The sequence below is a fragment of the Anomalospiza imberbis genome, unplaced genomic scaffold, assembly GCF_031753505.1.
Source record: "Anomalospiza imberbis isolate Cuckoo-Finch-1a 21T00152 unplaced genomic scaffold, ASM3175350v1 scaffold_1229, whole genome shotgun sequence".
NCBI lineage: Eukaryota > Metazoa > Chordata > Aves > Passeriformes > Viduidae > Anomalospiza > Anomalospiza imberbis.
Genome location: NW_027099625.1, coordinates 1 through 27,139, shown reverse-complemented (window position 1 = coordinate 27,139; position 27,139 = coordinate 1). Strand labels below are relative to the sequence as shown.

The 27,139-nt window shown below is 57.0% G+C and overlaps 2 protein-coding genes across 2 annotated transcripts; both read left to right on the top strand.

The window, feature by feature from the left end:
* Positions 1 to 601: 601 nt before the first annotated feature.
* Positions 602 to 7,058, top strand: LOC137465970 (troponin T, slow skeletal muscle-like). The gene is made up of 4 exons (XM_068177934.1): positions 602 to 707; positions 2,046 to 2,136; positions 5,020 to 5,060; positions 6,969 to 7,058. Exons 1-4 carry the CDS (start codon positions 637 to 639, stop codon positions 7,009 to 7,011), a joined length of 246 nt encoding a protein of 81 aa, XP_068034035.1. The 5' UTR covers positions 602 to 636; the 3' UTR covers positions 7,012 to 7,058.
* Positions 7,059 to 7,262: 204 nt separating this feature from the next.
* Positions 7,263 to 25,228, top strand: PPP1R12C (protein phosphatase 1 regulatory subunit 12C; the record flags this gene model as incomplete). Its single annotated transcript, XM_068177935.1, has 14 exons — positions 7,263 to 7,549; positions 9,446 to 9,576; positions 10,954 to 11,072; positions 12,314 to 12,473; positions 15,130 to 15,274; positions 16,528 to 16,602; positions 17,567 to 17,661; positions 19,414 to 19,580; positions 21,165 to 21,214; positions 21,798 to 21,859; positions 23,331 to 23,421; positions 24,132 to 24,240; positions 24,876 to 24,926; positions 25,054 to 25,228. Coding segments are annotated over exons 1-14 (1,697 nt in total), but the record flags the coding sequence as incomplete, so codon positions are not given.
* Between the last annotated feature and the right edge of the window lie 1,911 nt (positions 25,229 to 27,139).

Here is a 27,139-nt window from a genome sequence, read left to right as displayed (position 1 = left end):
AACCCCATAGACCCCATAGAAACCCCATAGAAATCCCATAGAAACCCCATAGAAATCCATAGACCCCATAGACCCCATGGGGACCCCATAGAAACCCCATAGATCCCATAGACCCCATAGAAACCCCATAGACCCCATAGACCCCATAGAGTCCCCATAGAGACCCCATAGACCCCATAGAAACCCCATAGACCCCATAGAAACCCCACAGAGACCCCATAGACCCCATAGAGACCCCATAGACCCCATAGAAACCCCATAGACCCCATAGAAACCCCACAGAGACCCCATAGACCCCATAGGAACTCCACAGACCCCCATAGGGACCCCATGGACCCCATAGGGACCCATAGACCCCACAGGGACCCCCTTGTCCCCGGAAGCCCCCTGGATCCCCCAAATCCCCGCTGGGAATCCAGAATCCGCCCCAAAATGCCCCAAATCCCCCAAAATACCCCAAAATCCTCAATTCCCCCCAACATGCCCCAAATTCATCCCAAAATGCCCCAAATCCCCCTGATTCCCCCCAAAATCCCCCCGATTCCCCCCAAAATCCCCCCCGTCCCCCGGTCGCCCCCAACGCCCCGGTGCCCGCAGGCCGAGCAGCGCCGGGGCCGGCGCCAGACCGGGCGGGAGATGAAGCTGCGGATCCTGGCGGAGCGGCGGCGCCCGCTGGACATCGAGGGGCTGCGGGAGGACGGGCTCAGGTGGGACCCCCAAAATATCCCAAATTCACCCCAAAACACCCCCCAAAATAATCCCAAATTCACCCCAAAAACATCCCCCAAACCGCCCCGCTGGACATCGAGGGGCTGCGGGAGGACGGGCTCAGGTGGGACCCCAAAAATCCCAAAATATCCCAAATTCACCCCAAAACACCCCAAAAACATCCCCAAATATCCCAAATTCACCCCAAAAACATCCCCCAAACCGCCCCGCTGGACATCGAGGGGCTGCGGGAGGACGGGCTCAGGTGGGACCCCCCAAAATATCCCGAAAATATCCCAAATTCACCCCAAAACACCCCAAAAACATCCCCAAATATCCCTAATTCACCCCAAAAACATCCCCCAAACCGCCCCGCTGGACATCGAGGGGCTGCGGGAGGACGGGCTCAGGTGGGACCCCCAAAAATCCCAAAATATCCCAAAATATCCCAAATTCACCCCAAAAACATCCCCCAAACCGCCCCGCTGGACATCGAGGGGCTGGGGGAGGACGGGCTCAGGTGGGACCCCAAAATATCCCAAATTCACCCCAAAACACCCCAAAAAATCCCCACATATCCCTAATTCACCCCAAAATATCCCTAATTCACCCCAAAACCCACTCAAAACCCCATGAAAGCCTATAAAAACCCCCAAACCCCATACAAACCCCATAAAACTGAAAAAAATCCCATAAAACCCCCAAATCCTATAAAAACCCCATAAAAACCCCATAAAACCAAAAAAAAACCCCATAAAACCGAATAAAACCTAATAAAACCCCATAAAATCCCATAAAACCCCCCAAATCCTATAAAACCCCCTGAATTTCCCCGTTTTAGGGCCAAGGCCCAGGAGCTGCACGCCTGGATCCAGCAGCTCGAGGCCCCAGACCCCATAAAACCCCCATAAAACCCCCATAAAACTGAATAAAACAAATAAAACCCCATAAAACCGAATAAAATCCCATAAAAACCCCAAATCCTATAAAAACCCCATAAAAACCCCATAAAACCCCATAAAACCAAATAAAACCCCATAAAACCGAATAAAACCAAATAAAACTGAATAAAACCGAATAAAACCGAATAAAACCCCATAATATCCCATAAAAACCCCATAAAACCCCCCGTATTTAGGGCCAAGGCCCAGGAGCTCCACGTCTGGATCCAGCAGTTCGAGGCCCCAGACCCCATAAAACCCCATAAAACTGAATAAAACTGAATAAAACCCCATAAAACACCCCAAAAAAAAAAACCCATAAAAAACCCCATAAAACCGAATAAAATCCCATAAAACCCCCAAATCCTATAAAAACCCCATAAAACCCCATTTTAGGGCCAAGGCCCAGGAGCTCCACGCCTGGATCCAGCAGCTCGAGTCCGAAAAGTTCGACCTGACCGAGAAACTGCGGCGGCAGCGCTACGAGGTGGGGACCCCCGAAACCCCAAAAAAACGGGGACCCGAAACCCACACGGGACCCCGAAAACCCCAAAAAACGGACCCCGAAACCCACACGGGACCCCGAAAACCCAAAAACGGGGACCCGAAACACACACGGGACCCCGAAAACCCCAAAAACGGACCCCAAAACCCACACGGGACCCCGAAAACGGGACCCCGGACCCCAAAAACGGACCCTGAAACCCCAAAAACGGACCCTGAAACCCACACGGGACCCCAAAACCCGGCCCCAAACCCCAAAATCCGACCCAAAACCCACACGGGACCCCGAAAACGGGACCCCGGACCCCAAAAAAGAACCCCGAAAACGGGACCCCGGACCCCAAAAACGGACCCCGAAACCCACACGGGACCCCGAAAACGGACCCAGAAACCCCAAAAAACGGACCCCGAAACCCACACGGGACCCCGAAAACCCCAAAAACGGACCCCAAAAACGGGACCCCCGGACCCCAAAAACGGACCCCGAAACCCACACGGGACCCCGAAAACGGGACCCCCGGACCCCAAAAAAAGGACCCCGAAACCCACACGGGACCCCGAAAACGGACCCAGAAACCCCAAAAAACGGACCCCGAAACCCACACGGGACCCCGAAAACCCAAAAACGGGGACCCGAAACCCACACAGGACCCCGAAAACGGGACCCCGGACCCCAAAAACGGACCCCCGAAAACGGGACCCTGGACCCCAAAAACGGACCCCGAAACCCACACGGGACCCCGAAAACGGGACCCCGGACCCCAAAAAAGGACCCCGAAACCCACACGGGACCCCGAAAACGGGACCCCGGACCCCAAAAAAGGACCCCGAAACCCACACGGGACCCCCGAAAACGGGACCCCGGACCCCAAAAAAGAACCCCGAAAACGGGACCCCGGACCCCAAAAACGGACCCTGAAACCCCAAAAATGGACTCCGAAACCCACAAGGGACCCCGAAAACGGGACCCCGGACCCCAAAAACGGACCCTGAAACCCCAAAAAAACGGACCCAAAACCCACATGGGACCCCAAAAATGGACCCAGAAACCCCAAAAACAGACCCCAAAACCCACACGGGACCCTGAAAACGGGACCCCGGACCCCAAAAACGGACCCCGGAACCCACACGGGACCCGAAACCCGGCCCCAAACCCCAAAAACGGACCCTGAAACCCCAAAAACGGACCCCGAAACCCACACGGGACCCCGAAAACGGGACCCCGGACCCCAAAAAAGGACCCCGAAACCCACACGGGACCCCGAAAACGGACCCAGAAACCCCAAAAAACGGACCCCGAAACCCACACGGGACCCCGAAAACCCAAAAACGGGGACCCGAAACCCACACAGGACCCCGAAAACGGGACCCCGGACCCCAAAAACGGACCCCCGAAAACGGGACCCTGGACCCCAAAAACGGACCCCGAAACCCACACGGGACCCCGAAAACGGGACCCCGGACCCCAAAAAAGGACCCCCGAAACCCACACGGGACCCCCGAAAACGGGACCCCGGACCCCAAAAAAGGACCCCCGAAACCCACACGGGACCCCGAAAACGGGACCCCGGACCCCAAAAAAGAACCCCGAAAACGGGACCCCGGACCCCAAAAACGGACCCTGAAACCCCAAAAATGGACTCCGAAACCCACAAGGGACCCCGAAAACGGGACCCCGGACCCCAAAAAACGGACCCTGAAACCCCAAAAAACGGACCCAAAACCCACATGGGACCCCAAAAATGGACCCAGAAACCCCAAAAACAGACCCCAAAACCCACACGGGACCCTGAAAACGGGACCCCGGACCCCAAAAACGGACCCCGGAACCCACACGGGACCCGAAACCCGGCCCCAAACCCCAAAAACGGACCCTGAAACCCCAAAAAACGGACCCCGAACCCACACGGGACCCCAAAACCCGGCCCCAAACCCCAAAAATCCGACCCAAAACCCACACGGGACCCCGAAAACGGGACCCTGGACCCCAAAAAAGGACCCCGAAAACGGGACCCGGAACCCCCAAAAACGGACCCCGAAACCCACACGGGACCCCCGAAAACGGGACCCCAGACCCCCAAAAACGGACCCTGAAACCCCCAAAAACGGACCCAAAACCCACACGGGACCCCGAAAACGGGACCCCGAAACCCGGCCCCAAACCCCCAGAAACGGGGACCCAAAACACAAATGGGACCCCAACCCCGGCCCCAAACCCCAAAAATGGACCCCAAAACCCAAATGGGACCCCGAAACCCAAAAATGGGACCCCAAAACCTGGCCCCCAAAACCCCACACTGGACCCTAAAACTCCAAATCCCCCAAAACCCCAAAATCCCCCAAATCCCAAACTGGGACCCCCCAAATCACCCAGAGCCCAAATCTGGGGGCTCAGGACCCCCCAGTCCCAGTTTGGGGTCCCAGTCCCAGTTTTTGGGGTCCCAGTCCCAGTTTTTGGGGTTCCAGTTTTTGGGGTCCCAGTCCGGTTTTGGGGTCCCAGTTTTGGGGTCGCAGTTTCTGGGGTCCCAGTTTGGTTTTGGGGTCCCAGTTTGGGGTCCCCAGTCCCAGTTTTTGGGGTCCCAATCCCAGTTTTTGGGGTTCCAGTTTTTGGGGTCCCCATTCCCAGTTTTTAGGGTCTCAGTTTGGGGTCCCCAGTCCCAGTTTGGGGTCCCATTCCCAGTTTTTGGGGTCCCAGTTTTTGGGGTTCCAGTTTTTGGGGTCTCAGTTTTTGGGGTCCCAGTTTGGGGTCCCAGTTTTTGGGGTCCCAGTCCGGTTTTGGGGGTCCCAGTTTGGTTTTTGGGGTCCCAGTTTTTGGGGTCCCAGTCCGGTTTTGGGGTCCCGGCTGAGACCCCGCCCCTCCCCCCAGATCAACGTGCTCTACAACCGCATCAGCCACGCCCAGAAATTGTAAATGGGGGAGGGGCCGGGAATCGGGAATTGGGGAATTTGGGGAAATTCGGGAAATCGGGAATTCGGGAATTCGGGAATTCGGGGAAATTCGAGAATTCGGGAAATTCGGAATCGGGAATTCGGGAATTCGGGAATTCGGGAATTTGGGGAAATTCGGGAAATCGGGAATTCGGGAATTCGGGAATCGGGAATTTGGGGAAATTCGGGAATTCGGGAATTTGGGGAAATTCGGGAATTGGGAATTTGGGGAATTCGGGGAATTGGGGGAGTTGGGGAATTCGGGGAAATTCAGGGAAATTCGGGAATTCGGGAAATTCGGGGAAATTCGGGGGAATTCGGGAATTGGGAATTCGGGGAATCGGGGAAATTCGGGAAATTCAGGGAAATTCGGGAATTCGAGGAAATTCGGGAATCGGGGAATTCGGGGAAATTTGGGGAAATTCGGGAATCGGGAATTTGGGAAATCGGGAATTTGGGAATTTGGGGGAATTCGGGAATTCGGGAATCGGGAATTCAGGGAAATTTGGGAATTCGGGGAAATTCGGGGGAATTCGGGGGAATTCGGGAATTCGGGGAAATTTGGGGAATTCGGGAATTCGGGGAAATTCGGGGAAATTCGGGAATCGGGAGTTCGGGAATTCGGGGAAATCGGGAATTCGGGGAATTTGGAAATTCGGGGTTTTTGGGGGGAGATTTTGGGGTTTTCTGGAGGAATTTTGGGTTTTTTTTTGGGGAGATTTTGGGTTTTTTTTGGGGGGGAATTTGGGTTTTTGGGGGAATTTTGGGGTTTTTTGGGGGAATTTGGGTTTTTTGGGGGAAATTTGGGTTTTTTGGGGAGGCTTTGGGGCATTTTGGGCTGTTTTGGGCTGTTTTGGGCTGTTTTGGGGGTTTTCGGGTGTCTGGGTTCTTTTGGGGGTGCACTGGAGTGTTTGGGGTGGTTTCGGGTATTTCTGGGGCATTCCGGGTTTTTTTGGGGTGGTTTCGGGTATTTTTGGGGCATTCCGGGGTTTTTTGGGGTGCTTTCGGGTATTTTTGGGGCATTCTGGGGTTTTTTGGGGCATTCCGGGGTTTTTTTGGGGTATACTGGGGGCATTTTGGGGTATACTGGGGGCATTTTGGGGTACTTTGAATGTTTTTGGGTTATTTTGGGGTATTTTTGCTCACTTTGGGGTATTTTTTGGGGCATTTCGGGGATTTTGGGGTATATTTGGGTTATTTTGGGGTATTTTTGGACGTTTCTGGGTTTTTTTGGGGCATTTTTAATGTTTTTGGGGTATTTTGGGGTATTTTTGGGGTATTTTGAATGTTTTTGGGGTATATTGGGGGGTATTTTGAATGTTTTCGGGGGTTTTTTTGGGGTATTTTGGATGTTTTTGGGGTATTTTTGGGGGGTATTTTGGGGTATTTTGAATGTTTTTGGGGTATTTTGGGGGTATTTTTAATGTTTTGGGGGTATTTTTGGGGTATATTGGGGGTATTTTGGGTATTTTGGGGTATTTTGAATGTTTTTGGGGTATTTTGGGGTATTTTGAATGTTTTTGGGGTATTTTTGGGGTATTTTGGGGTATTTTGGAAGTTTTTGGGGTATATTGGGGGGTATATTGGGGTATTTTGGATGTTTTTGGGGTATTTTTGGGGTATTTTGGGGTATTCTTAATGTTTTTGGGGTATTTTGGGGTATTTTGAATGTTTTTGGGGTATATTGGGGGGTATTTCGGGGTATTTTGTATGTTTTTTGGGGTATTTTGGCGGTATTTCGGGGGTATTTTGGATGTTTTTGGGGTATTTTTGGGGTATATTGGGGTATTTTTAATGTTTTTTGGGGTATTTTGGGGTGTTTTTGGGGCCATTTCGGGGTTTCGGGCCCCCCCGCGAGGCTGAGGCCGCGCCGCCCCTCCCCCACAGCAAGAAGGTGGCCAAGGGCCGCGTGGGCGGGCGCTGGAAGTGACCCCGCCCCCTCTGACGTCACGGCGCCGCCTCGCGCCGACGGACCCCCCCCCCCACCCGTGCTGCCAATAAAAACCCGACACGTCACTCGCGCGCCGCCTCACGTCGCTCGGCCCCGCCCCCCCTCGCGTCACTTCCGCCGCTCCCTTCCCGTCGCCCCCCGCGCCGCGCCGTTGCCATGGCGACCACGCCCCCCCCACCCCGCGCTTCCGGCCCCGCCCCCCCTGCGGCGGCGGCGGCGGCGGCGGCCCCGCAGCGGCCCCGGGCCCGCCATGGCGGCGGCGGCGGCGGCGGCGGCGGCCCGGGAGCGGCGGCGGGAGCAGCTGCGGCGCTGGGAGGAGGCGGCGGCGGCGGCGCCGGGCCCGGGCGAGGCGAGGCCGGGCCCGGCCCGGGTGCGCTTCGAGCGCCAGGCCGAGTTCCGCGCCGTCTGCGCAGGCGCCGAGCTGGCCGAGGCGCGCGCCATGGTCATGGCGCCCGAGGGCGGGGGGCGCGCGCTGCTGGGCGGGGCCAACGCGGACGGGATCAGCGCGCTGCACCAGGTGGGCGGGGCCGCGCCGAGGGGCGGGGCTTAGGGGAAGGGGGCGTGGTCGGGCTTAAAGGGAACGCCGCTCGGAGGGTGTGGGCGGGGCTTAGGGGAAGAGGGCGTGGTCGGGTTTAAAGGGACCGCCGCTCGGGGGGTGTGGGCGGGGCTTAGGGGAAGAGGGCGTGGTCGGGTTTAAAGGGAACGCCGCTCGGGGGGTGTGGGCGGAGCTTAGGGGAAGAGGGCGTGGTCGGGTTTAAAGAGACCGCCGCTCGGAGGGTGTGGGCGGAGCTTAGGGAAAGAGGGCGTGGTCGGGTTTAAAGGGAACGCCGCTCGGGGGGTGTGGGCGGGGCTTAGGGGAAGGGGCCCTGGATGTGGACCGTGTGGGTGGGGCCTGCCGAAAGAGGTGGGGCTTGGGAGAAGGGGGCGTGGTCAGCTTTAAAGGGACCGCCGCCTGTATGAGGTGGGTGGGGCCTGTCAGAGGGGTTGGGCCGAAATTGGGGCGTGGTCTGGGAAAAGGGGCGGGGCTAATGCTGACAGCACACCTGTGCTGGGTCAGGTGGGCGGGGCTTAAAGGGGGCGTGTGCCATCCAATGGGAGGGGCGTAGGTGGGCGTGTCCGGGGCGGAAGGGGCGTGGCCTGGCAGTCGGGTGGGTGTGGCCTCTGTGGAGGGAGTGTGGTCACTGGAGGCGGGGGCGGGGCTTGATGGGGAGTGGGAGGGGCTTGAGGCAGAGTGGGCGGAGCTTTGGGGGCCTCAGTGGGGTCCGCGGGCTCCCGGGGGTGTCCCCAATGTCCCCAGTGACCCCGTGATGTCCCCAAAGTCCCTCGGGGTGTCCCCAAATGCCCCCGGCCCTGTCCCCGGTGTCCCTGGGGGTGTCCCCGGGGGTGTCCCCAATGTCCCCAGGGCTGTCCCCAGTGACCCGGGGGGTGGCCCCGGCGGTGTCCCCGGCGGTGTCCCCGATGTTCGTGGTGTCCCCGTGGTGTCCCCGTGTCCCCAGGCGTGCATTGACGAGAACATGGAGGTTGTGCAGTTCCTGGTGGGGTTTGGGGGTCACCCTGGGGGTGTCCCTGTGGTGTCCCCATGGTGTCCCCGATGTCCCCGTGGTGTCCCCGATGTCCCCGGGGGTGTCCCCGTGTCCCCGGGGGTGACCCTGGGTCGTCCCTGGGGGTGTCCTCGTGCCCCCGTGGTGTCCCCATGGTGTCCCCATGGTGTCCCCATGCTCCCGGGGGTGTCCCCGGGGGTGACCCTGGGCTGTCCCCGATGTCCCCATGGTGTCCCGATGTCCCCAGGCGTGCATTGACGAGAACACGGAGGTCGTGCAGTCCCTGCTGGGGTTTGGGGGTCACCCTGGAGTGTCCCCGCGGTGTCCCCATGGTGTCCCCATGGTGTCCCCAATGTCCCCACGGTGTCCCCATGGTGTCCCCAGGCGTGCATTGACGAGAACATGGAGGTCGTGCAGTCCCTGCTGGGGTTTGGGGGTCACCCTGGGGGTGTCCCTGGGGGTGTCCCCATGGTGTCCCCGCAGTGTCCCCATGCCCCCGGGGCTGTCCCCGTGCCCCCGTGGTGTCCCCGGTGTCCCCGATGTCCCCATGGTGTCCCCATGGTGTCCCCGTGCTCCCGGGGGTGTCCCCGGGGGTCACCCTGGGGGTGTCCCCGATGTCCCCATGGTGTCTCCAATGTCCCCATGGTGTCCCCATGGTGTCCCTGTGCCCCCGGAGGTGTCCCCGTGGTGTCCCCATGGTGTCCCCATGATGTCCCGATGTCCCCAGGCGTGCATTGACGAGAACACGGAGGTCGTGCAGTTCCTGCTGGGGTTTGGGGGTCACCCTGGGGTGTCCCCGGCGGTGTCCCCGATGTTCGTGGTGTCCCCATGGTGTCCCCAATGTCCCCGCGGTGGCCCCATGGTGTCCCCAGGCGTGCATTGACGAGAACATGGAGGTCGTGCAGTTCCTGGTGGAGAGCGGCGCCGACGTCAACCAGGCCGACAACGAGGGCTGGACCCCCCTGCACGTGGCCGCGGCCTGCGGCTGCCGCCACATCGCCCAGTGAGAGCCCGGAGCGCCCCGGAACACCCCCAAAAACACCCCCGGAGCACCCCCAAAAACACCCCCGGAACACCCCCAAAAACACCCCCGGAACACCCCCAAAAACACCCCCGGAACACCCCCAAAAACACCCCGGGAGCACTCCAAAACCCCCCCAAAATATCCCTGGAACACCCCCAAAAACACCCCCGGAACACCCCCAAAAACACCCCGGGAGCACTCCAAAACCCCCCCAAAATATCCCTGGAACACCCCCAAAAACACCCCCGGAGCGCTCCGAACCCCCCCCCCCCCAAAATATCCCCGGAACACCACCAAAAACACCCCTGGAATACTCTGAAACCCACCCAAAATATCCCCAAAAACAACCTGAAACCACTTCCAAAATATTCCTAAAATATCCCCAAAATACCCCCAAAATACCCGTAAGAATACCCCCAAATTGTCCCCGACTCACCTGTACCCCCCAACCTCCCCCAGACTCACCTGTGACCCCCTGAGCTCACCTGGAGCTCACCTGGAGCTCACCTGTACCTTCCGAACGCCCCCAGACCCACCTGTACACCCCCAGACTCACCTGGGCCTCACCTGTGCCCCCCAAACTCATCTGTGCCTCACCTGTTCTCCCCCAGACTCACCTGTAGCCCCCCAAACCCCTCTGTAAGCCCCCAGACTCACCTGGGCCTCACCTGTCCCCCCCTGCTCACCTGTGCCTCACCCGTGCCCCCAGACCCACCTGTGCCCCCCCAGACCCACCTGTACCCCCCCAGACTCACCTGTGCGTCACCTGTGCCCCCCAAACTCACCTGTACCCCCAGACTCACCTGTGCCCCCCCAGACCCACCTGGGCCTCACCTGTGCCCCCAGACTCACCTGTCCCCCCCCCCAGACTCACCTGGGCCTCACCCGTGCCCCCCAGACTCACCTGTGCCTCACCTGTCCCCCCCAAACTCACCTGTGCCCCCACACTCACCTGTGCCCCCCCAGACCCACCTGTCCCCCCCCCCCACACTCACCTGTGCCCCCCCAGACCCACCTGTCCCCCCAGACCCACCTGTCCCCCCAGACTCACCTGTGCCCCCAGACTCACCTGTAGCCCCCCAAACCCCTCTGTAAGCCCCCAGACTCACCTGTGCCTCACCTGTCCCCCAGACTCACCTGTAGCCCCCCAAACCCCTCTGTCCCCCCCAGACTCACCCGTGCCTCACCTGTCCCCCAGACTCACCTGTGCCCCCAGACTCACCTGTGCCCCCAGACTCACCTGTGCCTCACCTGTCCCCCAGACTCACCTGTGCCTCACCTGTGCCCCAGACTCACCTGTAGCCCCCCAAACCCCTCTGTCCCCCCCAGACTCACCCGTGCCTCACCTGTGCCCAGGTACCTGCTGGAGCACGGCGCCGACGCCGCCGCCCTCACCTGTGACCTGGAGCTGCCGCTGGAGGTGGCCGAGGACGAGGCCCTGGAGGAGCTGCTGAGGGCGGAGCTACAGCGCAGGGGTGGGCGGGGCCTGGCGGCTGAGGGCGGAGCTACAGCGCAGGGGTGGGCGGGGCCTGGCGGCTGGGGGCGGAGCTACAGCGCAGGGGTGGGCGGGGCCTGGCGGCTGGGGGCGGAGCTACAGCGCAGTTGTGGGCGGGGCCTGGCGGCTGGGGGCGGAGCTACAGCGCAGGGGTGGGCGGGGCAATGGGAATGGGGTGTGGTTTGTGGTGGGTGTGGTCCTAGGGGGGGCGTGGGTGTGTCTGGGCGAGGTCAGGGCGTGCCCAGGTGTGCCCAGGTACAGCCGTAGTGTGTCCAGGTGTGGTCCGGGTGTGGTCAGGGTGTGGCTGGGTGCAGCTGGGTGTGGTCAGGGTGTGGCTGGGTGTGGCTGGGTGTGATCAGGGTGCGCCCAGGTGAGGCCAGGTGCAGTCAGGCTGTGTCCAGGTGTCCCCAGGCTGTACTCAGGTGTCCCCAGATGTACCCAGGTGTGCCCAGGTGTGCCCAGGTGTGCCCAGGTGTCCCCAGGTGTACCCAGGTGTGCCCAGGTGTCCCCAGATGTGCTCAGGCTGTCCCCAGGTGTACCCAGGTGTCCCCAGATGTACCCAGGTGTGCCCAGGTGTGCCCAGGTGTGCCCAGGCTGTCCCCAGCTGTCCCCAGGTGTGCCCAGGTGGCCTCAGCTGTCCCCAGGCTGTACTCAGGTGTCCCCAGGTGTCCCCAGGTGTGCCCAGGTGTGCCTAGGAGCACTCAGTCTGTACCCAGGTGTGCCCAGATGTGCTCAGGCTGTCCCCAGGTGTGCCCAGGTGTCCCCAGGCTGTCCCCAGGTGTCCCCAGGCTGTACTCAGGTGTCCCCAGGTGTCCCCAGGTGTGCCCAGGTGTGCCCAGGAGCACTCAGTCTGTACCCAGGTGTGCCCAGATGTGCTCAGGCTGTCCCCAGGCTGTCCCCAGGTGTGCCCAGGTGTGCCCAGGTGTCCCCAGGTGGCCTCAGCTGTCCCCAGGTGTGCCCAGGTGGCCTCAGCTGTCCCCAGGTGCCCCAGGTGTGCCCAGGTGTGCCCAGGCTGCCCCCAGGTGTCCCCAGGTGTGCCCAGGTGTGCCCAGGTGTGCCCAGGTGTGCCCAGGCTGTCCCCAGGTGCCCCCAGGTGTGCCCAGGTGGCCTCAGCTGTCCCCAGGTGTGCCCAGGTGTGCCCAGGTGTCCCCAGGTGTCCCCAGGTGTGCCCAGGTGTGCCCAGGTGTGCCCAGGTGGCCTCAGCTGTCCCCCCCGCGGCAGGCGTGGAGGTGGCGGCGGCCAAGCGCGCCGAGGAGGAGCGCATGCTGCGGGACACGCGGCTCTGGCTGGACTCGGGCCAGCTCCGGGACTGCCCCCACCCGGCCACCGGGGCCAGCGCGCTGCACGTGGCGGCCGCCAAGGGCTACATCGAGGTCATGAGGTGAGCGGCCCCGAAACGCCGGCAGAACGCCCCGGAACAGCCCCAACCGGCCCCGGAATGCCGAGAAAACACCCCGAAATATCCCAAAACAGCCCCAAAATACCGAGAAAACATCCTGAAATATCCCAAAACAGCCCCGAAATACCGAGAAAACATCCTGAAATATCCCAAAACAACCCCAAAACAGCCCCAACCGGCCCCGGAATACCGAGAAAACACCCCGAAATATCCCAAAACAGCCCCGAAATACCGAGAAAACACCCCGAAATATCCCAAAACAACCCCAAAACAGCCCCAACCGGCCCCGAATACCGAGAAAACATCCTGAAATATCCCAAAACAACCCCAAAACAGCCCAAACCGGCCCCGAAATACCGAGAAAACATCCCGAAATATCCCGAAACAACCCCGAAATACTGAGAAAACACCCCGAAATATCCCAAAACAACCCCAAAACAGCCCAAACCAGCCCTGAAATACTGAGAAAACATCCCGAAATATCCCAAAACAACCCCAAAACAGCCCCGAAATACCGAGAAAACATCCTGAAATATCCCCAAACAACCCCAAAATACTGAGAAAACATCCTGAAATATCCCAAAACAACCCCAAAACAGCCCAAAACAGCCCCCAAATACCAAGAAAACACCCCGAAATATCCCAAAACAACCCCAAAGTACCGAGAAAACACCCCGAAATATCCCAAAACAGCCCCGAAATACCGAGAAAACATCCCGAAATATCCCAAAACAACCCCAAAACAACCCCAAAACAGCCCTGAAATACCGAGAAAACATCCCAAAATATCCCAAAACAACCCCAGAATACCAAGAAAACACCCCAAAATATCCCAAAATAACCCCGGAATACCGAGAAAACACCCCGAAATATCCCAAAACAGCCCCAAAATACTGAGACAACATCCCAAAATATCCCAAAATAACCCCGGAATACCGAGAAAACACCCCGAAATATCCCAAAACAGCCCCAAAACAGCCCAAAACAGCCCCGAAATACCGAGAACACATCCCGAAATACCGGCAAAATGTCCCCAAAATATCTCCGAAATATCCCCAAAAACATCCTGGAAACATCCAGAGAATATTCAGGGCGCTGAGGGGTTTGGGGGGATTTGGGGATTTGGGGATTTGGGGGGCTCAGAACAGCCCAGGCCCCCCTGGAAATGACCCAAAAATGACCCAAAACCGACCCAAATTGACCCAAATCGACCCAAAAATGACCCAAAATCGACCCAAATTGACCCAAACCGACCCAAATTGACCCAAACCCGACCCAAACTGACCCAAAACTGACCCAAAACCGACCCAAACCGACCCAAAAATGACCCAAAACTGACCCAAAACCGACCCAAATTGACCCAAAACCGACCCAAATCGACCCAAAACTGACCCAAATTGACCCAAACCGACCCAAATTGACCCAAAACAGACTCAAAACCGACCCAAATTGACCCAAAAATGACCCAAACCCGACCCAAATGCCCCAAAACCGTCCCGAAATTGACACAGGTGGGATTTTAGTGGGGATTTCCCCAAACCCAGGGGGATTTTAAGGGAATAAATGGGAATTTAGGTGGATAAATGGGATTTAAATGGAGTGAACGGGATTTTAAGGGAATAAATGGGATTTTAGTGGAATAAGTGGGATTTTAGTGGAATAAACGGCGTTTAAATGGAATAAATGGGATTTTAGCGGAATAAATGAGATTTTAACGGGGTTTTCCCCAAACCCAATGGGATTTTAATGGAACAAATGTGATTTTAGCTGGATAAATGAGATTTAAATGGAATAAAGGGGATTTTAGTGGAACAAATGGGATTTTAGTGGAATAAACGGGGTTTTAAATGGAATAAACAGGATTTTAACAGAGTAAACGGGGTTTTAGCGGAGCAAACGGGGTTTAAATGGAATAAATGGGGTTTTAATGGAATAAACGGGATTTAAATGGAATAAATGGGGTTTTAACGGAACAAACGGGGTTTTAGCGGAGCAAACGGGATTTAAATGGAATAAACGGGATTTAAATGGAATAAACGGGGTTTTAATGGAATAAACGGGGTTTTAGCGGAGCAAACGGGGTTTAAATGGAATAAATGGGATTTTAATGGAATAAACGGGGTTTTAGCGGAGCAAACGGCGTTTAAATGGAATAAATGGGATTTAAATGGAATAAACAGGATTTTAACGGAATAAACGGGGTTTTAATGGAGCAAACGGGATTTAAATGGAATAAATGGGGTTTTAACAGAACAAACGGGGTTTTAGCGGAACAAATGGGGTTTAAAGGGAATAAATGGGGTTTTAACGGAACAAACGGGGTTTTAACAGAATAAACAGGATTTAAATGGAATAAACGCGGTTTAAATGGAATAAACGGGGTTTAAATGGAATAAACGGGGTTTAAATGGAATAAACGGGATTTAAATGGAACAAACGGGGTTTCAGTGGAGCAAACGGGGTTTTAGCAGAGCAAACGGGGTTTAAATGGAATAAACAGGATTTAAATGGAACAAACGGGGTTTAAACGGAATAAGCGGGGCGTTGCGGGGTTCCCCCGACCCGACGTGCCTCTCACGGGGTTCCCCCCCCCCCGCGGGCGCCCCCGCCCCCGTTCCTGGGGTCTCGGGGGTCCCAGGCTGCTGCTGGCCGCGGGCTACGACCCCGACGTGCGGGACAAGGACGGCTGGACGCCGCTGCACGCGGCCGCGCACTGGGGCGTGGAGGAGGCGTGCCGGCTGCTCTGCGAGCACCTGTGCGACATGAGCCCCCAGAACAACGTGGTGAGGGGCTTCGGGGGGCTTCGGGGGGGATTTGGGGGGGAATTTGGGGAATTTTGGGGTTTTTTTTGGGGGTTTTGGGGGGTTTTTGGGGGGTTTTTGGGGGATTTTTGGGGCGTGCCGGCTGCTCTGCGAGCACCTGTGCGACATGAGCCCCCAGAACAACGTGGTGAGGGGCTTCGGGGGGGATTTGGGGGGATTTGGGGGGATTTGGGGAATTTTGGGGTTTTTTTTGGGGGTTTTGGGGGGTTTTTGGGGGGTTTTTGGGGGGTTTTTGGGGCGTGCCGGCTGCTCTGCGAGCACCTGTGCGACATGAGCCCCCAGAACAACGTGGTGAGGGGCTTCGGGGGGGATCTGGGGGGATTTAGGGGGATTTGGGGGGGATCTGGGGGGATTTGGGGGGGGATTTGGGAGTTTTTGGGGGTTTTTGGGGGGTTTTTGGGGGGTTTTTGGGGCGTGCCGGCTGCTCTGCGAGCACCTGTGCGACATGAGCCCCCAGAACAACGTGGTGAGGGGCTTCGGGGGGGATTTGGGGGGGAATTTGGGGAATTTTGGGGTTTTTTTTGGGGGTTTTGGGGCGTTTTTGGGGGTTTTTTGGGGGGTTTTTGGGGCGTGCCGGCTGCTCTGCGAGCACCTGTGCGACATGAGCCCCCAGAACAACGTGGTGAGGGGCTTCGGGGGGCTTCGGGGGGGAATTTGGGGGGATTTGGGGGGGATCTGGGGGGATTTGGGGGGCAATTTGGGAGTTTTGGGGGGATTTGGGGGGTATTTGGGGGGTTTTTGGGGTGTGCCGGCTGCTCTGCGAGCACCTGTGCGACATGAGCCCCCAGAACAACGTGGTGAGGGGCTTCGGGGGGCTTCGGGGGGATTTTGGGGGGAATTTGGGGAGATTTGCGGTGGGAATTTGGGGAATTTTGGGGGTTTTTGGGGTTTTTTGGGGTTTTTTTGGGGGGTTTTTGGGGCGTGCCGGCTGCTCTGCGAGCACCTGTGCGACATGAGCCCCCAGAACAACGTGGTGAGGGGCTTCGGGGGGGATTTGGGGAGATTTGGGGGTTTGGGGGGCGTTTTGAGACATTTTCAGGGGATTTGGGGGGGTTTGGGAGGATTTTTAGGACGATTTGGGGGGTTGGGGGATTTTGGCGGCGTTTTGGGGGGATTTTGGCGTGGTTTCTGGGGGGGTTTGGGGTGTTTTTGGGGTGGACTTTGGGGGCTTTTGGGGGTTTTTGGGGTCGGGTCCCCACCGTGTCCCCCCCCAGGGGCAGCGTCCCTGTGACCTGGCGGACGAGGAGACCCTGCCCCTGCTGGAGGAGCTGCAGCGGCGGCAGCTGCACGTGAGAGCCCCAAAACAGCCAAAACCAGCCCAAAATCAGCCAAAACCAGCCCAAAATCACACCAAAACAGCCCAAAAACAGCCAAAACCAGCCAAAACCAGCCCAAAACACACAAATTCACCCCAAAACACCCCAAAATCACCCCAAAACAGCCCAAAACAGCCAAAACCAGCCCAAAAACAGCCAAAACCAGCCCAAAATCAGCCAAAACCAGCCAAAACCAGCCCAAAACACACAAATTCACCCCAAAACACCCCAAAATCACCCCAAAACAGCCCAAAACAGCCAAAACCAGCCCAAAAACAGCCAAAACCAGCCCAAAATCAGCCAAAACCAGCCAAAACCAGCCCAAAACACACAAATTCACCCCAAAACACCCCAAAATCACCCCAAAACAGCCCAAAACAGCCAAAACCAGCCCACAATCAGCCAAAACCAGCCCAAAATCAGCCAAAACCAGCCAAAACCAGCCCTAAACACACAAATTCACCCCAAAAACATGCCAAAATCACACCAAAACAGCCCAAAATCAGCCAAAATCACCCCAAAACACACAAATTCACCCCAAAAACACCCCAAAATCACCCCAAAACAGCCCAAAACCAGCCAAAATCAGCCCAAAATCAGCCAAAACCAGCCCAAAATCAGCCAAAACCAGCCCAAAACCAGCCCAAAATCAGCCAAAATCACCCCAAAACACAAAAATTCACCCCCAAAACAGCCCAAAATCAGCCCAAAACAGCCCCAAACCACACAGAGTCCCCCCAAAATCACCCCAAAACTCCACAAATTCCCCCAAAATCACCCCAAATCACCCAAAATGCCCCAAACCCACCCAAAATCCCCCGAGTTCACCCCAAAACTCCCAAATTCCCCCCAAATCCCCCCCACAACCCCGACCCCTCCCCCATTTCGGGGTCCCCTGGGGCTCTGGGGGTCCCTGACCGCCCCTCCCCCCCCTCAGCTCCGCAGCCAGAAGGACCCGGGGGCCCCTCCCCCACCCCCGGCGCCGGACCCCGGGGGAGCCCCTCCCCCCACGGGGGGCAGCAAGCACCGACGGTGAGACCCCAAAAATCACCCCAAAAATCACCCAAAAAATTACCCCAGAATCACCCCAAAATCACCCAAAAATCACCCCAAAAATCACCCCAAAATCACCCAAAAACCACCCCAAAATCACCCCAGAATCACCCCAGAATCACCCCAAAATCACCCAAAAAAATCACCCCAAAATCACCCAAAAATCACCCCAAAATCACCCCAGAATCACCCCAAAATCACCCAAAAATCACCCCAAAATCACCCCAAAACCACCCCAAAATCACCCCAAAATCACCCCAGAATCACCCCAAAATCACCCCAAAATCACCCAAAAAATTACCCCAAAAATCACCCCAAAACCCAAAAAATCACCCCAAAACCACCCCAAAAATAACCCCAAAAATAACCCCAAAAATCACCCCAAAATCACCCCAAAAATCACCCCAGAATCACCCCAAATCACCCCAAAATCACCCAAAAATCACCCCAAAATCACCCAAAAATCACCCCAAAATCACCCCAAAACCCAAAAAATCACCCCAGAATCACCCCAGAATCACCCCAAAAATAACCCCAAAAATCACCCCAAAAATCACCCAAAAACCACCCCAAAATCACCCCAAAAATCACCCCAAAATCACCCCAAAGTCACCCAAAAACCACCCCAAAATCACCCCAAAATCACCCAAAAAATTACCCCAAAAATCACCCCAAAATCACCCCAGAATCACCCAAAAATCAGCCCAAAACCCAAAAAATCACCCAAAAATCACCCCAAAATCACCCCAAAATTACCCCAAAAATCACCCCAGAATCACCCAAAAAACCACCCCAAAACCCCCCCAAAAATAACCCTAAAAAACCCCCAAAAAACCACCCCACAAACCTTCCCAGGACCCTCCAAGTCCCCGTTTTCCCCCCAAATCCCCATTTTTCCCCCAAAATCCCCATTTTTCATCCCAAAATCCCCATTTTTTTCCCCCAAATCCCGTTTTTTTGGCCCCAAATCCCCTTTTCCCCCCAAATTCCCATTTTTTTTCCCCAAATCCCGTTTTTTCCCCCAGGATCTCGGCGTGCCGCCGCGGCTCCCGCGAGCGCCTCCCTTGGGACCCCCAAAATCCCCATTTTTCATCCCAAAATCCCCGGTTTTTTTTGCCCCAAATCCCGTTTTTTTTTGCCGCTAATCCCCATTTTTTCCCCCAAATCCCATTTTTTTTCCCAAAATCCCGTTTTTTCCCCCAGGATCTCGGCGTGCCGCCGCGGCTCTTGCGAGCGCCTCCCTTGGGACCCCCAAAATCCCCATTTTTCATCCCAAAATCCCCGGTTTTTTTTGCCCAAATCCCGTTTTTTTTGCCCAAATCCCCATTTTTTTTCCCAAAATCCCCATTTTTTCCCCCCAAATTCCCATTTTTTCCCAAAATCCCGTTTTTTTCCCCAGGATCTCGGTGTGCCGCCGCGGCTCCCGCGAGCGCCTCCCTTGGGACCCCCAAAATCCCCATTTTTTTTGCCCCAAATCCCGTTTTTTTTTGCCGCTAATCCCCATTTTTATTCCCAAATCCCATTTTTTTTGCCCCAAATCCCGGTTTTTTCCCCAGGATCTCGGCGTGCCGCCGCGGCTCCCACGAGCGCCTCCCTTGGGACCCCCAAAATCCCCATTTTTCATCCCAAAATCCCCATTTTTTTCCCCCAAATCCCCATTTTTTTTCCCAAATTCCCATTTTTTTCCCCCAAATTCCCATTTTTTCCCAAATTCCCGTTTTTTCCCCCCAGGATCTCGGCGTGCCGCCGCGGCTCCCGCGAGCGCCTCTGGCTGCAGGCCCGCGAGCGGGTGGGGGAGGGGGCGCTGCCCCCCCCCCTGCGCCCCCCGGGTGGGGGAGGGGCGCCCGACAGCGACGAGGGGGGGGACAGCGAGGGGGAGGGGCCGCCCCCCCCGGGGGGTGAGCGCCGGGGGGAGAACGGGGAAAACGGGAATTTGGGGAGAAAAAAGGGAAATTGGGGAAAAACGGGAATTTGGGGAGAAAAAGGGAATTTGGGGAGAAAAAACGGGAATTGGGGGAGAAAAAAATGGGAATTTGGGGAAAAAAACGGGAATTTGGGGAGAAAAAAATGGGAATTTGGGGAAAAAAAAACGGGAATTTGGGGAGAAACAACGGGAATTGGGGGAGAAAAAGGGGATTTGGGGAGAAAAAACGGGAATTTGGGAGAAAAACAACGGGGAATTTGGGAAATAAAACGGGAATTTGGGGAGAAAAAAGGGAATTTGGGGAAAAAAAACGGGGATTTGGGGAGAAAAAAATGGGAATTAGGGGAAAAAAAGGGGAATTTGGGGAGAAAATGGGAATTTGGGGAGAAAAACGGGAATTTGGGGGAAAAAAAAACGGGAATTTGGGAAATAAAACGGGAATTTGGGGGGAAAAAAAACGGGAATTTGGGGAAAAAAAAACGGGAATTTGGGGAGAAAAAAAGGGAATTTGGGAAATAAAACGGGAATTAGGGGAGAAGAAAAAACGGGAATTTGGGGAAAAAAAATGGGAATTTGGGGAGAAAACGGGGAATTTGGGGAGAAAAAAGGGAAATTGGGGAAAAACGGGAATTTGGGGAGAAAAACCGGGAATTTGGGGAGAAACAACGGGAATTTGGGGAGAAAAAAAGGGAATTTGGGGAGAAAACGGGAATTTGGGAAATAAAACGGGAATTTGGGGAGAAAAAAACGGGAATTTGGGGAGAAAAAACGGGAATTTGGGGAAAAAAAAAACGGGAATTGGGGGAGAAAAAAATGGGAATTTGGGGAAAAAAAGGGGAATTTGGGGAGAAAATGGGAATTTGGGGGAAATGGGAATTTGGGAAATAAAACGGGAATTTGGGGGAAAAAAAACGGGAATTTGAGGGGAAAACGGGAATTTGGGGGAAAAAAAACCGGGAATTTGGGGAGAAAACGGGAATTTGGGGGAAAAAACGGGAATTTGGGAAAAAAAAAAACCGGGAATTTGGGGAAAAAAAACGGGAATTTGGGGAGAAAAAAACCGGGAATTTGGGGAAAAAAAACGGGAATTTGGGGAAAAAATGGGAATTTGGGGAGAAAAACGGGAATTTGGGGAGAAACACGGGAATTTGGGGAGAAAAAAAACGGGAATTTGGGGAGAAAAAACGGGAATTTGGGGAGAAAAAACAGGAATTTGGGGAGAAAAACGGGAATTTGGGGAAAAAAACGGGAATTTGGGGAAAAAACGGGAATTTAGGGGGAAATGGGATTTTGGGGGGTTTTGGGGAGAAAAGGGGATTTGGGGGCTCTGAGGCGTCTTCGGGGGATTTTGGGGATTTTTGGGATTTGGGGGGATTTTGGGATTTTGGGGATTTTGGGGATTTTTGGGGATTTTTGGGGATTTTGGGGATTTTTGGGGATTTTGGGGATTTTGGGTTTCTTTTGGGTTTTTTTTGTTTTTTTTGGGGGAATTTTGGGGATTTTGGGGGGGGGGTCTCAGGAAGGGGCGGGGTCTCTCACTGCCCCTCCCCCTCCCCAGACCCCCCCGAGGCTCCGCCCCCCCTGAACGGCCCCGCCCCCCCGCTGCCGGTAAGGCCCCTCCCCCTCCCTCCATATCGGGGCAAAGGGGCGGGCCCGGGCCCGGCCCCGCCCCCACCGCCCCCCCAGCCCCCCCCCGGGGCTCTCTGCAGGTCCGGCTCCCTGGGGGCGTGGCCAGGCCCCGCCCGGGACACGCCCCCCGCGCAGGCCCCGCCCCCCGTGCGCCGCTCCGCCTCCTCCCCGCGCCTGCAGGCTCCGCCCGCGGTGAGGCCACGCCCCCCTTTTAAATGCCAAAGCACGCCCCTCCCGGCCCCCCGGGCCACGCCCCTTACAGCCCCTCCCCCCACAGGTGTCGGAGCCCCCCGGCCGCCCCTCCCCCACCCAGCGCCCCCCCAGGTGAGCGCAAAGGGGGCGGGCTTCGAAGGGGGAGGGGCTTGAGATGGGAGGGGCTTAAAAGGGGAGGGCCTTAGGGCGGGGCTTAAAATGGGGGAGGGGTCTTTAATGGGAGGGGTTTGAAAGGGGAGGGGTTTTGAAAGGGGGAGGGGTTTGAAAGGGGGAGGGGTTTGAAAGGGGAGGAGCTGGAAAGGGGGAGGGGTTTAGTGGAGGGAGGGGCTGACGCTTGTGCCCCGCCCCCGCAGCCCCTCCCCCGCCCCGCCCGGAGCCCCCCGGGACCCCCCCCGAGCCGCGGGTGCGCAGGTGAGGCCCCTCCCCCTCCCCAAAATCCCTGGTTTTGGCCCCAAAACCTCCAAAATCCTCCAAAATCCTCCAAAATGCAAAAAAGTCTCCCAAAATCCCCAAAAATCCCCTTTTCTCCCCCAAAATCCCCCCAAACCCCAATTTCTTCCCCAAACTCTTTCAAAAGTCCCCTTTTCTCTCCCAAAATCCTCCAAAACCCCAATTTCTCCCCAAAACCCCCGTTTCTTCCCCAAAATCCCTCAAAATCCCCTTTTTACCCCCAAAATCCCCTTTTCTCCCCGAAAATCCCCAAAAAATCCCCTTTTCTTCCTAAAATCCCTCAAAATCCCCTTTTCTCCCCCAAAATCCCCCCAAACCCCCTTTTCTCCCCATAAATCCTCCAAAATCCTCTTTTCTTCCCCAAAATCCCCCAAAATCCCCTTTTCTCCCCAAAATCCCTCAAAATTCTCTTTTCTCCCCCAAAATCCTCCAAAATCCCCTTTTCTCCCCCAAAATCCCTCATAATTCTCTTTTTCTCCCCAAAATCCCGCAAATCCCCCTTTTCTCCCCCAAAATCCCTCAAAATCCCATTTTCTCCCCCAAAACCCCCTTTTCTCCCCCAAAATCCCCCAAAAATCCTATTTTCTCCGCCAAAATCCTCAAAATCCCCTTTTCTCCCCCAAAATCCCCGTTTCCTCCCCCAAAATCCCTCAAAACCCCCTTTTCTCCCCCCAAAAATCCTCCAAAATCCCCGTTTCTCCCCAAAATCCTCAAAATTCTCTTTCTCTCCCCCAAAATCCTCCAAAATTCTCTTTTCTCCCCCAAAATCCCCCAAATCCCCCTTTTCTCCCCCAAAATCCCTCAAATCCCATTTTCTCCCCAAAACCCCCTTTTCTCCCCAAAATCCCCCAAAATCCTATTTTCTCCGCCAAAATCCTCAAAATCCCCTTTTCTCCCCCAAAATCCCCGTTTCTCCCCCAAAATCCCTCAAAACCCCCTTTTCTCCCCCCAAATCCTCCAAAATCCCCGTTTCTCCCCCAAAATCCCTCAAAACCCCCCTTTTCTCCCCCCAAAATCCTCCAAAATCCCCTTTTCTCCCCCAAAATCCCTCATAATTCTCTTTTCTCCCCCTAAACCCCATTTTTCTCCCCCAAAACCCCCTTTTCCTCCCCCACACGCCCGTTTCTCCCCCTTTTCTCCCCCAAACCCCCCTTTTCTCCCCCTTTTCTCCCCAATTTCTCCCCCCAAATCCCCCCAAAACCCCCTTTTCTCCCCCACACGCCCGTTTCTCCCCCTTTTCTCCCCACACGCCCTTTTCTCCCCGTTTTCTCCCCACACGCCCTTTTCTCCCCAATTTCTCCCCCCAAATCCCCCCAAAACCCCCTTTTCTCCCCAAACGCCCGTTTCTCCCCCTTTTCTCCCCACACGCCCGTTTCTCCCCCTTTTCTCCCCACACGCCCGTTTCTCCCCGTTTTCTGCCCACACGGCCCAGGCCGTTCCAGCCGCCCGCCCGCGACGAGGAGTCGGAGTCGCAGCGCAAGGCCCGGAGCCGCCTGATGCGGCAGGCGCGGAGAGCCACGCAGGTGGGACCCCAAAAACACCCAAAATTGTGCAAAGTCACCCCAAAAACTGCCCCAAAAATCATCCCAAAAACTGCCTCAAAAATCATCCCAAAATTGCCCCAAAATCACCCCAAAAACTGACCTGAAATCACCCCAAAAACTGCCCAAAATCACCCCAAAAACTACCCCAGAAATCACCCCCAAAAACTGCCCAAAATCACCCCAAAAAAACTGGCCAAAATCACCCCAAAATTGTGCAAAGTCACCCCAAAAACTGCCCAAAACCACCCCAAAAACTGACCTGAAATCACCCCAAAAAGTGCCCCAAAAATCACCCCAAAATTGCCCAAAGTCACCCCAAAAACTGCCCAAAATCACTGCAAAAACTGCCCAAAAATCACCCCAAAAACTGACCAAAATCACCCCAAAACCCGAGTGACCCCTGACCCCTGAATGACCCCAATGACCCCGAGTGACCCAAGTGACCCCAATGACCCTGAGTGACCCACGTGACCCCTGACCCCTGAATGACCCCAATGACCCAGAGTGATCCAAGTGACCCCTGACCTCTGAGTGTCCCCAGTGTCCCGGAGTGACCTCTGACCCCTGAGTGACCCCAGTGACCCTGAGTGACCCCTGACCCCTGAATGACCCCAATGACCCTGACCCAAGTGACCCCTGGGTGACCCCTGACCCCCGAGTGACCCCTGGCTGACCCCGGCCCCGCCCAGGGCGTGACCCTGACCGAGCTGAGGGCGGCGGAGCAGGGGATTGGCCGAGCGGCCGAGGGGCGTGGCCAGGAGCAGCCAATCAGGGACGAGGGCAGGCGGGAGCCCGGCCGTGAGTTCGGGGGGGTCTGGGGGGGTTGGGGGATTTTGGGAGGAACTGGGGGTCCCGGGGGGATTTGGGGGAATTTGGGGGGATTTTGGGGGTCCCTGGGCGATTTTGGGGGGTCCCCAGGGCATTTTGGGGGAATTTGGGGGTCCCTGGGGGGATTTTGGGAATTTTGGGGTCCCGGGGGGATTTTGGGGGAATTTGGGGGGATTTTGTGGGGATTTGGGGGAAATTTGGGGATTTTGGGGGTCCCCAGGGTATTTTGGGGGAATTTGGGGGTCCATGGAGGATGTTGGGGGTCCCTGGGGGGGGATTTTGGGGGTCCTGGGGGGATTTTGGGGAATTTGGGGGGTCCCCAGGGGGATTTTGGGGAAATTTAGGGATTTTGGGGGTTCCCGGGGGGATTTTGGGGGATATAGGGGGTCCCGGGGGGGTCTTGGGGCAATTTGAGGGTCCCCGGGGGATGTTGGGGGTCTCTGGGCGATTTTGGGGGAATTTGGGGGTCCCGGGGGGGTCTTGGGGGGGTTTGGGGGTCCCCGGGGGGGATTTTGAGGGTCCCCGGGGTTTTGGGTTTTTTGGGGGGTCCCCGGGGGGAATTTTGGGGTCTCCCCCCCTTTCTCACGCCCCCTCCCCCCCCCCAGGACCTCCCCGGCTCCCATCCCCCCCCGGCCCCCCCGCGCAGCTGCCCAAAGGTGCGTGACCCCTCCCCCTCCCCTCCCCTCCCCTCCCCTCCCTTCCCCTCCCCTCCCCCCCCGTGGATTTCGGGGGGTCCCGGGGGGGGTCCCGGCCCCTCCCCCCAAATCCCTTTGCCCCCCCCAGGGCCGGAGCCGCCGCAGCCCCCGGGGGGGCGGAGCCTGGGCCAGGTGAGGGGGAGGGGCTGGGCGGGGGGGAGGGGACCCCCGAAACCCCCCCGGGACCCCCCCCAACCTCTGCGCCCCTCCCCCACCCAGGGCTCGGAGAGCGACGGGCCCGAGGGCGCCCCTCCCCCACCCAGGTACCGGGGGGGATTTGGGGGGGGGCTGGGGTCGTTCTGGGGGGTCCTGGGTGAATTTGGGGGGCCCGAGCTGAACTTGGGGGGTCTGGGGTGAATTTGGGGGGTCCTGGGGTCATTTTGGGGGGTCTGAGGTGACACTGGGGGGGTCTGGGGCCATTTTTGGGGGGTCCTGGGGTGAATTTGGGGGGCTCGAGCTGAACTTGGGGGGTCTGGGTGAATTTTGGGGGGTCCAGGGTGAATTTTGGGGGTCTCAGGTTACTCTGGGGGGTCCAGGGTGAATTTTGGGGGGTCCAGGGTGAATTTTGGGGGTCCTGGGGTGAATTTGGGGGATCTGGGGGGTCTGGGGTGAATTTTGGGGGTCCTGGGGTGAATTTTGGGGGGTCTCAGGTTACTCTGGGGGGGTCCAGGGTGAATTTTGGGGGTCCAGGGTGAATTTTGGGGGTCCAGGGTGAATTTTGGGGGTTCTGGGGTGAATTTAGGGGGTCTGGGGTGAATTTTGGGGGTCCTGGGTGAATTTGGGGGCCCGAACTGAACCTGGGGGGTCTGGGGTGAATTTGGGGGGCCTGGGGTCGTTTTGGGGGTCTCAGGTGGTGACTCTGGGGGGTCCAGGTGAATTATGGGGGTCCTGGGGTGAATTTTGGGGGTCCTGGGTGAATCTGGGGGATCTGGGGGGGTCTGGGGGGTCTGGGTGAATTTGGGGGATCTGGGGGGTCTGGGGTGAATTTTGGGGGGTCCTGGGGTCGTTTTGGGGGTCTCGGGTTGTTTTGGGGGCCGGGGGGATTTTAGAGGGGTCTGGAGTGGATTTGGGGATCTGGGGGGTTCCTGGGGGGATTTTGGGGAGCTCTGAGGTGATTTTGGGGCTCTGGTAGGAAATTTGGGGGGGCTTGGGGGGGTCTCAGCTGATTTTGGGGTTCCTGGGGTCATTCTGGGGGGTCTCAGCTGATTTTGGGGTTCCTGGGGTCATTCTGGGGGGTCTCAGCTGATTTTGGGGGTTCCTGGGTTCATTTTGGGGGGTCTCAGCTGATTTTGGGGGTTCCTGGGTGAATTTTGGGGTCTCAGCTGATTTTGGGGTTCCTGGGTGAATTTTGGGGGGTCTCAGCTGATTTTGGGGTTCCTGGGTCATTTTGGGGGGGTCTCAGCTGATTTTGGGGTTCCTGGGTGAATTTTGGGGGGTCTCAGCTGATTTTGGGGTTCCTGGGTGAATTTTGGGGGGTCTCAGCTGATTTTGGGGTTCCTGGGTTCATTTTGGGGGGGTCTCAGCTGATTTTGGGGTTCCTGGGTGAATTTTGGGGGGTCTCAGCTGATTTTGGGGTTCCTGGGTGAATTTTGGGGGGTCTCAGCTGATTTTGGGTTCCTGGGGGTCAATTTTGGGGGGGTCTCAGCTGATTTTGGGGTTCCTGGGTGAATTTTGGGGGGTCTCAGCTGATTTGGGTTCCTGGGGATTGGGGGTCAATTTTGGGGTTCCTGGGTGAATTTTGGGGGGTCTCAGCTGATTTTGGGGGTTCCTGGGTGAATTTTGGGGGGTCTCAGCTGATTTTGGGGTTCCTGGGTGAATTTTGGGGGGTCTCAGCTGATTTTGGGGTTCCTGGGGTCATTTTGGGGGGGTCTCAGCTGATTTTGGGGTTCCTGGGTTCATTTTGGGGGGGGTCTCAGCTGATTTGGGGTTCCTGGGTGAATTTTGGGGGTCTCAGCTGAATTTGGGGTTCCTGGGTGAATTTTGGGGGGTCTGAGCTGATTTTGGGGTTCCTGGGTGAATTTTGGGGGGTCTCAGCTGATTTTGGGGTTCCTGGTTCATTTTGGGGGTCTCAGGTGCCTTTGGGGGGTCTCGGCCCCCCCTGACCCCCCTCCCCTCCCCCGCAGCCCCGCCCCTGCCCCTCCCCCCGCGGGGCTCCGCCCCTCCGCGGCCCCGCC